The following is a 12,326-nucleotide window of genomic DNA, read 5'->3' on the forward strand; positions in this document are numbered from 1 at the left end:
ATAAAGCACAGGGTGATTTTCTTCTGAAATTCCTTGGTCCGTTCCATTATCCAACTTATGCTTGCAGTATGATCTCTGGTACCTCCCTTTCTAAATCCAGCTTGGACAACTGGCATTTCTCACTCCATATAGGTAATAGCCTTTGTTATAGAATCTAGAACATTACTTTACTTGCATGGGATATTAAGACAACGGTTCGATAATTACTGCATTCCCTGGGATTTCCTTTCTTTGCAATTGGGATGTATATGGAATGCTTCCAGTCTGTGGGTGATTGTTTTCTTTTCCATATTTGTTGACATTTTTTGTCAAAATTTGGACAGATTCATTCTCAGTAACTTATAGCAACCCTACAAGTTAGAGTTGCAGGGTCCCAATTGATAGTTTCAGAAACCATGCATCCCACTTAAAATTAGAAAGAATTTGTGGATACTACACAGCAGTAACCATTTACTTGATAATTTCTGCTCTATTAATTATTTAATTCTTTCCAAAAATAAGCACCCATGGAGAGGTGAACACCACTGATTCTCTTTTTCTTTTGCGAATAGAAGTGGCCTCCTTTTAACAGTCTCCATTTTCATAAAGATTCAGGTCTGCATGTTTCCCAACACTGTTTATTCATGTATGTTATATAAGACCATGTCAAAATTCATATTATTAAATTTTAGCATGTTTATGTGCTTCTCGTGTAAAATACCATTAATGTAGTTGACAAAATTAATCCAAGTACATAGCTAAATTTCATTCCATCTCAATGGTATACTCATTTTTATACAACATCACCGTTCTTCTTTCTTGCAGTTCGAAAACACAGTGACTCCCAAGTGTTCTTCTACCTGTGGATTGTGTTCTATTTCGTCAGCTCCTGCTACACCCTTATATGGGACTTGAAGATGGACTGGGGCCTCTTTGACAAGAATGCCGGTGAAAATACTTTTCTGCGGGAAGAGATTGTGTACCCCCAAAAAGTGTGTATACACAGTGTTTCTATGAAGAAGTTTGTCTGAAAATTCTTGGGAGGATTGGAGTGGCTGGAGCTTGTACACCCTAAGATTTGTGTGTGTGTGTGTGTGTGTGAGAGAGAGAGAAAGAGAGAGAGAAAGAGAGATGTCATCTATTTGAGCCAGTGAATCCCATCCATACAGGCATACCCCGCTTTAACATTCGCAATGGGACCGGAGAGTATACTTTAAGCGAAAATAAACGTTAAGTGAAGCAATTGTCTTCACTTGTACTGCACGCAATCACCACTAGATGGCAGCGGCGTCATGCCAATAAAGTATACGTTGTTGCGAAGCGTGCAAACGTTAAGCGGGGTATGGGGACGAATGGAGCATGTACGTTATAGCGAGGCAACGTTAAGCGGGGTATGCCTGTACTGAACACTGCAGCTATCAGAAAAAATGGGTGCTTTTAAGGAAAGAATTAGCTAAAATAAAGTCTACTTTAAATATACACATTGTTTTTTAGGTCAGTAATAAATAAATATCCACATGGGCAAAACCTGGCATAACAGGAGAAAGGTGATCTGCTCCTATAACTCTCCTCTTCCTTCTCCTCCCCCCTCACTTACCTGTAGGTGGCATGAAATGACCACCCAGTGACAGGTTAAGCTCTCTGACCCCAAGAAAAGTAGATTGGGTCTTGGTTGGGCTGGTGGGAGGGTGGGAGCCACCTGGTAAATGATTGTTTTTAGATGTAGCAGCAAAGTACCAGAAGCCCCCATATTCCAGAGGCAAGATTTTCAGAATATCAGGGCTCCAGCATCCTGCTTACCTGCTTCAGTAAGGATGTACTGTGTTTCTTTCAGCTAACTCATTGTCCAACACAAGCATGAATGACATAAACAGAGACCTTAGTCATGATTATCTATTGTTAATAGTTACCATAGTTTGTTTGCAAATAAGCAACTATGACAATTGTATATGTTGCAAGTGTTGTATACTGTCTTTCACAAACTGTATGGCTCTATGGTGGGCTGGGGAACCTCAGGCCCAGGGGGGGCAAGCGCTGTCCTTCAGACCTCTCTGTCTGGCCCTCAGGACTGCCCAGACCATGTACCCCTCACTGGTCTTACTTTACACCTTCCTTGAGTGGTTTTGCTTGACTGAAATGTGTCCCTCAACTCTGATAATGCCTCTTGCTTGCCTGAATAGAGGATAGAGGGATGTATCAATGTTAGTAGAAATTAGCCTGCAGTTTACATTAATTGCTCCTCCCACTTCTGCCTCTCGCCCTAGAAAGGAATGCTGTCCTTGGGCTGAAAAAGATTCACCACCTCTACTCCATGGTAGCAGGGTATTTGGAAAGCAGCCCGCATCCAATCAAGAAGCCTGCCAGCTCACTGCCAAATCGTAAAGGAATGAAGCTGTCATGGCTGTTGTAGTTAATGTTGATCCTTCAACCAACCAGCAGTTAGAGGTTTAGGTCACTTCTTGTAATGTTACATTTATGTTAGATAAGGAAGACAGATGGTTGCTTATCTGTACAGAAACAACAGTGAGCTTGCAGAGCAAGCAAATCCAAGTGCTGGATGCCTCTTGTGCTCTACACTTTGATTTGCTGCCCTGGGTTCCTGCTGGGAGGAAGGGTGGGATATAAATCAAATAATAAATAAATAAATGTGGAGGTTGATCTGGTAGATATCCTTGTTCTGCATTACAGTTGCCTGCTCCATCTGTTTCCACAGGCCTATTACTATTGTGCCATTGTAGAGGATGTGATTCTGCGTTTTGCATGGACTATCCAGATCTCTCTTACTTCCATGGAAATCCACCCTTATGTTGGGGACATAATTGCTACTGTGTTTGCACCACTTGAGGTTTTCCGGTAAGATGTATTATCTCAATTAGTAACCCAGGCGTTGTAGAAATTGTTTGCAAATAATAATGAGTGACATATTACCTCATATAGATAAAAAGTCCTCTTTGACCCCACTGTAGTCAAGTCAATTAGCAGTCAAGTCTCTTTGCTTAGTATTCCAGGCAGCTGCACGCTCCTAAATGCATGTTCCTCTAGCTCAACCTTCCTCAACTTGGTGCCCTCCAGGTAGTTTGGTCTACAACAGGGGAGGGGAACTTCTGGCTCGCAGGTCACATTTGGCCTATGAGGCCTTTTTTTCCAAACCACGCCCATCTACTCCACACTTGACATTATATATGACAGAATTGTGGCTGCCAATGCAATTGGAATCCGAACTGTACATTGGCAAGGAAAAGCAGGCTTTGGCTGTATCACCCAGGACTTTAAAGTGCCCATTTACCTGCCATCATTGTGATGTCAGGTGACTGACAGGTGGGCAGCACAACCCTCCTGTCAAATTTGGCCTGAGAGACTAGATCCTGAGGATCTGGCCTGTAGAGCCAAAAAAGTTCCCCGCCCCAATCTATAACATTGGCCATGCTGGCTCAGGCTGATAGGAGTTGGAGGCCAAAACATCTGGACAGCACCAGTTTAAGAAAGGATGCTCTAGTCCTATGGTTTTGTGGAAATATACAAACAGTGATTGAAAATTGAAGGAAATCCAAGTTCAGTCATCCATCAAGATATGAGACTTCCATATCTTCAGTAATTCCTTACCCATCTCTTTTGTGTCTGATTATATGTATATAACCATCCTCCAGTCTGTTTCCTTTTTTTCTTGCTCATCTTTGCAGAATGTACCAGAACACTCAGAAAGCTAGTAAAGAAAATTCCAGTACTGCAGTCAGCATAAATTATGGAAGTTAAGATTATCTATGGACGCTTAGTCTCCACAGTGTATTAGTTCAGACCCTACTCAGCCCTATTCAATAATACTTCCCATTGTAGCATTTTGATTCCACTTTTCTAAGGAGCTCACACCATTGTACCACAGGTTTAGTTTTTTTTAATCTTTACAATAATGATGGGAGGTGGGTTAGACTGGCAAACTTCATGAGTTAGTGAGATAGTGGACTTCCTACATATAAACCCAATACTCAAGCCATGTCACATTGTCTCACTGCACTGAAATTCTTGCTTTTTCCCAAGCATCTGACATGCTTAACTGACAAAGCTCTTAGGAAAAAGAAATAATTATATTAATCAGTCAACTGAAATTAGTGCAGAAGGATCTCCAGGTTGGTGGTCTTCATTTGTCACCACCCTTCAGAGAGAGGGAAGTTTTATTCAACTAGTGGCTTTTAATTTAAATTTATTTTGCTCTTAGGTTTTATCAGCTGTTAGGAAGCTTTTACATCTACAGTGTATTTATGTAGCTTATTATTGTTCTCCACTTTTCAGGCGGTTTGTCTGGAATTTCTTCCGATTGGAAAATGAGCACCTGAACAACTGTGGTGAGTTCAGAGCTGTCCGAGACATCTCAGTGGCACCACTTAATGCAGATGATCAGACCCTGCTTGAACAGATGATGGACCAGGAGGATGGTGTACGAAATCGTCAGAAAAACCGGGCCTGGAAGCGTAGCCAGAGTGTGTCCTTGCATAGACCACGTCTTGCTTCACAGTATGTATTTGTTTTTTTGCAGGTTTTAAAACTCTTTTTGTTTTTATTTTATACAGAAAAGAGATCAAAAACATATTGTGTGTGTGTTATGTGCCTTCAGGTTGATTACAACTTATGGTGACCCTATGAATCAGCGACCTCCAATAGCATCTGTTGTAAACCACCCTGTTCAGATCTTGTAAGTTCAGGTCTGTGGCTTCCTTTATGGAGTCAATCCATCTCTTGTTTGGCCTTCCTCTTTTTCTACTCCCTGCTGTTTTTCCCAGCATTATAGTATTTTCTAGTGAATCATGTCTTCTCACGATGTGTCCAAAGTGATACTTCTGGTTTAATTTGTTCTAACACCCAGTTATTTGTCTCTTTCACTGTCCATGCTATCCGCAAAGCTGTCCTTCAACACTACATTTCAGATGAGTTGATTTTTCTCTTATCCGCTTTTTTCACTGTCCAACTTTCACATCCATACATAGAGATCAGGAATACTTTGGACTGAAATGATCCTGACTTTAATGTTCTGTGATACATCTTTACATTTGAGGACCTTTTCTAGTTCTGTCCTAGCTGCCCTCCCCAGTCCTAGCCTTCTTCTGATTTCTTGACTATTGTCTCCCTTTTAGTTAATGACTGTGCCAAGATATTGATAATCCTTGACAAGTTCAATGTCCTCATTATCAACTTTAAAGTTATGTAAATCTTCTGTTCTCATTACTTTAGTCTTCTGACATTTCAGCTGTAGTCCTGCTTTTGTGCTTTAACTTTCATCAGCATTCATTTCAAATCATTACTGATTTCTGCTAGCAGTGTGGTATCGTCTGCATATTTTAAATGATTGGTATTTCTCCCTCCAGTTTTCACACTTCCTTCATCTTGTTCCAAACCCACTTTTCGTATATGTTCTGTGTATAGACTAAACAAATAGGGTGATAAAATACACCCAGTCTCACACCCTTTCTGATTGGGAACCAATTGATTTCTCCATATTCTGTCCTTACAGTAGCCTCTTCTCCAGAGTATAGGTTGTGCATCAGAACAATTGGATGCTGTGCCCCCCCCCATTTCTTTTAAAGCATTCCATAGTTTTTCATCATCTACACAGTCAAAGGCTTTGCTGTACAGTATGGCCACACTCATATGGAGGGTTACGTTCAGGACCCTCGCCGAAAAGCGAAAACCACCGAAAAGCAGAACTCATTGAATAGAATGGCGTGCAACGCCTGAAAACCGCCGTAAAAGCGGAACAAGCGCCGTATGGGTGAGGCTTTAGTCTAATTGCATCTAATTGAGACCGCCGCATTAGCGAAGCGCCGTAAAGCGGGGCCCTACTGTAATCTATAAAGCACAGGGTGATTTCCTTCTGAAATTCCTTGCTGCGTTCCATTATCCATCATATGTTTGCAATATGATCTCTGGTGCCTCTTCCCTTTATAAATCCAGCTTGAACGCCAGGCACGTCTTGCTCCATATATTGGGAAAGCCTTTGTTGCAGAATCTTGAGCATTATTTTACTTGCATGGGATATTAAGTCAATAGTTTGATAATTACTGCATTCCTTGGGATTCCCTTTCTCTGGAACTGGGATGTATATGGAATGCTTCCAGTCTGTGGGCTATTGTTTAGTTTTCTATATTTCTTGACAGATTTTAGTCAAAATTTGGACTGATTCAATCTCAGTAGCTTGTTGCAACTCTATTGGTATGCCATCTATTCCTGGTGATTTGTTTCTTCCAAGTATTTTAAGAGCAGCTTTCACCTCACATTCTAAAATTTCTGGTTCTTCATCATATGGTTCCTCCGTGAATGAATCTGTCATCCTTGCATCTCTTTTATAGAGTTCTTCAGTGTATTGCTTCCATCTTCCTTTTATTTCATCTCGGTCATTCAGTGTGTTCCACTGTTGATTATTCAACATCCCTACTCTCGGTTTAAATTTCCCTTTCATTTTTCTAATCTTTTGGAACAGGGCTCTTGTTCTACCCTTTTTATTGTCCTCTTCTATTTCTATACAGTAACTATTATAATAGTTCTCTTTCTCCCTACGTACTAGTCGCTGTATTGTTGCATTTAGGGTTCCGACTGCGTTTCTATCTCCTTTTGCTTTTGCTTTCCTTCTCTCTTTAACCATTTTAAGAGTTTCGTAAGTCATCCACTGAAGTCTTTCTTTTTAATTAGAGGTATTCAAAAGCATATTACGGTACTGCAATAATACACAATTATCATTACGATTTAGTATATCAATTCAACTAATTTTCTTTCTTTTTTTTTTTTTTACAATAATTTTTATTCAAATTTTCATAAAACATAGAAAACAAAATCATAAAACATTCAAAGACAAAAAACAAAACAAAACAAAAATGATTAAACAAAAAAAAATAAAATGTTGACTTCCCATTTGTCACATATCAAATCAGTTATAGGTCTACAATATATAACAATCCTGTCTCTTAAATCATATTATAAAATCACTTTCCTCCAGTAGTTATCTTAATTAATCATCAAATCTCATAAACATTACTTTATTCTTTCCACAAAAAGTCAAAGAGAGGTTTCAATTCTTTAAGAAATATATCTATCAATTTTTCTCCAAATAAACATGTCGATTAATCCATCTCGTTAATAATTATAATAATCTTATTGTCATAACCATAGTCCAAATAAACATTTCGATTAATCCATCTCATCAGAATCTGTTAGGTCCAATAATTTCAATAGCCATTATTCCATTATCCCTATTAGTTCCATCTTCCATCTTCAATAGTCCTGTTAAGTCCAGTAATTTCAGTGTCCAATCTTCCATTATCAGTATTCCATAATAATCTTGCTGTTGTAGCCATAGTCATATAATAAGAGTCTGATGGGAATTTCCTCTATCCCAAATATTTTCTTGCCATCCATTCTGAATAAGTTGCTGAAATACTGTTGTAAAGTCATATCTGTGTTCTTCTTTTTTACAAAATGCACTGGCTCATCTCTTAAGAGTTTTTCCATTGTCACATGGCTGCAGTTAATTCCATAGATTTTCTCTATATCAAGCTCCATCACATCATTCCAGTCCAGAAGATTATCCAAGCCATTGATAACTTTATCTCTAATATCTTCATTAATTTCTTCAGAGATAACGTTAAATTCCAAACAGTAGATTTTATTTCTAAAATCCATAAACTCCAGATCTTTTTCCAATTCCACATTTGTTCCAATCTCCAGGGCTTGTATCTTCCCTTTATTTTTTCTTTTCTCATCTCTGATCTCATTCTCCTCTCTCACAGGATCCCCTATTTCTTTAAGCTCCTGCGTCATTTTGCTCAGTTCAATTTTCAGCTCCTTACTACCCTGTCGCAGGGTTTGTTTCGTTATCTCAATCTCATCCATTATTTTCTGAAACATAGTTACTTCCAGATTCTCAGCCACTTTCTTGATTGCCATTTTTAAAACCACGAAAACAAAGCAAAACAAAAATAAAGAAGAACCACTTCTTATTTCAGCAACAATTGGGTTAATATTCCAGGCTTGATGACATCACAGTATAAACAGAGCAACCTGCCTTATCTCTCTATGTTCAAGAATGCAAAACAAATTTAGTTCCCAGCATCAAAACAGTTAGTGGCGTCGTGAAGAAGCAGATTCGTCAAAATAAAATAGACCAAAAAGAGAATAGTCCCAGACAATATAATATTCCTCGGAATAGAAATCAGGAATAGAAATCCCTCTTCTGTTTATTATCTTTAGAATGCACTTCCAGGACAGCTTTTTGCGACAGAAACAGAGATAAGCTGTTAATTTCGTGAATAACAGAGAAGAGCTATATCTCACCCAGAAGTTGTCCAAAGCCGATCAATCTGACAAATCTCCTTTTGCTGCAACAATTTAAACCAAGTAAAAAAAATAATAGAAAGAAGGGTGCTTGCCTGTTAGTCCGTTCTCTCTTTAAAGAAAAGATAAACGTATCGCTTAAGCAGATAGAGCTTGTTCGGAAGTCCGTCCGGCATTGTTGGCTGGACCTTATCTCATAAATTAATGAAATCCAGTCCTCCCAACAAAAACAGGCTTTTGAGGTTGATCTCTACGTTTCTCCCTGCCCGGGAGAAATTTCATCTGTCAAAAAAAAAAATGTTCTGACTGATTTATATCTGAATAAGCTTCTTTTGAGGCGGGAGCCCGTCCCAAAAGCAGGCACAAGCGAAGTCACCCTTCCCGGAAGTCAATTCAACTAATTTTCAAATATGCATGTATTTGATATTCTTACAGATCTTAAAAAACACATCAATAAGATCAATAATAATTCCCAAACCTGTTTGTTGTTAAATTACTATAATAATCTCAGACATATCCTAAAAGGAAATACGGATTTGCTGAGTCTTGCATATACATGTTTTGTTCCAATATTTAATAAACAAACATCATTTTTCTATAAAAAGATTGTTCCTCTATCTCCCCTTCTTCTCCCAAACTAGATTTGTTAACTTTACCATACATGCCATATCCCAAATTTTAATTAACCAAGAATCAATAGAAGGATAAACAGTATTTTTCCAGTTCTGGCATATTAACATTCTGGCTGCTGTTAACAAATTACTTATCATTTCCATATCCTCTTCTGGTACACTATCCTTAAGATAACCAAATAACATCACAACTGGGTCTTTTGGAAGATTATTTTATTTATTTATTATTTGATTTATATCCCGCCCTTCCTCCCAGCAGGTGTCCAGGGCGGCAAACAGAAACGCTAAAAACACTTTAAAACATCATAAAAACAGACCTTAAAATACATTAAAACAAAACAACGTTAAAAACATTTTTTTAAAAAAAGCTTTAAAAATATATTTTTAAAAAGGGTTAAAAACATAATATTAAAAAAACATTAACCAGCAATTCTAACACAGACGCAGGCTGGGATAAGTCTCAACTTAAAAGGCTTGTTGAAAGGTGAAAGTCTTCAAAAGGCGCCGAAAAGATAGCAGAGATGGCGCCTGCCTAATATTCAAGGGGAGGGAATTCCACAGGGTAGGTGCCGCCACACTAAAGGTCCATTTCCTATATTGTGCAGAACGGACCTCCTGATAAGGTGGTATCTGCAAGAGACCCTCACCTGCAGAGTGCACTGATATATAAGGGGTAAGACGGTCTTTCAGGTATCCTGGTCCCGAGCTTTGTATACCAAAACTAGAACCTTGAACTTGACCCGGTAGCAAATGGGCAGCCAGTGCAATTCTTTCAGCAGCGGGGTGACATGTTGGCGATACCCTGCCCCAGTGAGCAGTCTCGCTGCCACATTTTGCACCAGCTGCAGCTTCTGGACCAACCTCAACACAGCCCCACATAGAGTGCATTACAGTAATACAGCCTGGAGATTACCAGTGCGTGGACAACAGTGGTCAGGCTATCCCGGTCCAGAAACGGACGCAGCTGTCTTACCAGCCGAAGCTGGAAAAAGGCACTCCTAGCCACGGAGGTCACCTGGACCTCTAGCGACAAAGATGGATCCAGGAGCACCCCCAGGCTATGGACCTGCTCTTTCAGAGGGAGTACAACCCCATCCAAAGCAGGCAATTATCTGAACTCGGGAACCACCAACCCACACTGCCTCCACCTTGCTAGGATTCAGACTCAGTTTATTGGCCCTCATCCAGCCCACCACCGAGTCCAGGCAGCGATCCAGGGCTTGCACGGCCTCTCCCGATACAGATGTTACGGAGAAATAGAGCTGGGTATCGTCAGCATACTGCTGACACCTTGCCCCAAATCTGATTACTGCTCCTAAGGGCTTCATACAGATGTTAAACAGCATTGGGGACAAGAAGGTACTCTCTGCCCCCCCATAGCACAACTGCCAGGGGGCCTAAAGACAGTCACCCAATGCTATTCTCTGAGAGCGACCCTGGAGATAGATCGGAACCACTGTAAAACAGTGCCTCCAATACCCGTCTCACCAAGTCAGCCCAGAAGAATACCATGGTCAATGGTATCAAAAGCTGCTGAGAGATCAAGTAAGAATAACAGGGTTGCACTCCCCCTGTCCTTCTCCCAATAAAGGTCATCTATCAGGGCGGCCAAAGACAATTCAGTCCCATAAGCAGGCCTGAACCTAGACTGTGATGGGTCAAGATAATCTGTTTCATCTAAGAGTACTTGCAATTGCTGCGCCACAACTCTCTCAATCACCTTCAATAACAAGGGGGTATTTGTAACCGGTGGGTAGTTGTCACAAGCCAATGGGTCCAGGGTGGCTTCTTTAGGAGTGGTCGGATCACCATCTCTTTCAAGGCGGCTGGAACCACTCCCTCCTGCAATGATGCGTTGACCACACCCTGGATCCACTCGGTGAGTCCCCCTCGGCAAGCTTTAATAAGTCAAGAAGGGCAAGGGTCAAGAGGACACGTTGCTGGCCGCATCATCGCAAGCACCTTGTCTACTTCATCAGGTCACATCAACTGAAACCGTTCCCAAGAAGTTGCAGCAGACGTTGCTTTGGATGGGGCATCAAGACTGCTACAGAGGCGAGCAACTTTACCCTCAAACTGCCTTGCAAACAGTTCACAGTGGGCCTCCAAAGGGTCTAAAACTCCATTTCCTGAAGTTGATGTCAACAGACCACTGACAATATGGAAAAGCTCCACCGGATGGCTACTTGAGGATGCCATGGAGGCAGAGAAGTGGGCCTTCTTCGTCGCCCTCACTGCCACACAGTAGGCACAGCAGAGATGGCCTCCGCCAGCTCAGTCAGAGAAGCTGCTGGGCAGCAGGGTGGACAGTACACCAGCAGCAACCCTAGTTTACTGTCTCCTCCGCCCGACACCAGGTGCAGGCCCTCACATCCAGCTCCAAGACAAAGTGGTTTCTTGGTGACAGAGATGGAAGTTCTGTAGACCACAGCAACTCCCCCCCCGTCCCTGTAGCCTGTGCTGGTGTTGCACTGAGTATCCAAGTGGGCAAAGTTGGGTCAGATCAATTCCTCCCAGCTCACCCACCCAGGTCCCAGTAATGCACACCAAATTGGCACCTTCATCCACAATCAAATCATGGATGAGAGTGGTCTTACTGTGTACCGATCTGGCGTTAAACAACAGCACACACAGGCCAGTGGACACAGCAGATGAGCAATGAGGAACCCATCCATGAGAGGAGTGGCAGCAAGGAACAAGGCGCAGATAGCCTTGCCCTTGTCTTTTACGGTAATTCACCACATCCCCATGGCTATATTTTCCTCTACCCGTGATCACTGAAATTGGGGTGGCATCACCCATGTACCTCCATACTAAGACTCCTCCTAAACAGCTGATATGGACCCAACACGAGCCCACCAACAAAGCCTGCCAGAGCCAATTATCCCAGAAGGCCTCTGCGAGAATTGGGGACAGTCATACCTATTCAAACTTTTTCACACAGGGCCCATCTACTCCCCCTCCTGTCTCACACCCAGGGAGGGCCAGCCTTCTGCCAGTTACAGACTCTCACTCTGAAGGCATCTGGCGACTTTCTCTTACCATTCAGTTCACTGCACAGACTCTGTGCAGGAGCTACAGATGCACCACACGTCCTCCCCACCACCAGTCTCCTCTAGATTGGTTTAACAGAAAGTTAAAACAAACAAAAAAGGAAGGTAATAGAAGGGGGTAGTGCCCTTGCCCTCAGGACTCCCTCAGGGGCTCCCCAAGGGGCAATCCCCTTTGGTGTCGCCCCTTTGGTGGTGGTCCCGCCGGCGGCAGACCCGCCACCCAAGGGCAGCTGGGCTTTTATGCCTCCTGCCTCAGCCAGCAGCTGACGCAAGAGGCTGCAAGATTAACTGCAGCCTCTCTCTGGAGCCAGGGTCAGGCAGGGAGTCCCAGCCCTTGCAGCTCTTA

General features: G+C 41.8%; 1 protein-coding gene across 1 annotated transcript in view; it reads left to right on the plus strand.

Moving 5' to 3' along the window:
• XPR1 (xenotropic and polytropic retrovirus receptor 1) overlaps nt 1-12,326 on the plus strand; it is a 191,716-nt gene that overhangs the window by 171,527 nt on the left and 7,863 nt on the right. Inside the window, exons 12-14 of the mRNA XM_061634258.1 lie at nt 805-971; nt 2,693-2,832; nt 4,267-4,488. Of these exons, the coding sequence (XP_061490242.1) occupies nt 805-971; nt 2,693-2,832; nt 4,267-4,488 (529 nt within the window). The remainder of the gene's footprint in view (nt 1-804; nt 972-2,692; nt 2,833-4,266; nt 4,489-12,326) is intronic.

This window comes from Rhineura floridana, chromosome 6 (assembly GCF_030035675.1).
Source record: "Rhineura floridana isolate rRhiFlo1 chromosome 6, rRhiFlo1.hap2, whole genome shotgun sequence".
Classification (NCBI taxonomy): domain Eukaryota; kingdom Metazoa; phylum Chordata; class Lepidosauria; order Squamata; family Rhineuridae; genus Rhineura; species Rhineura floridana.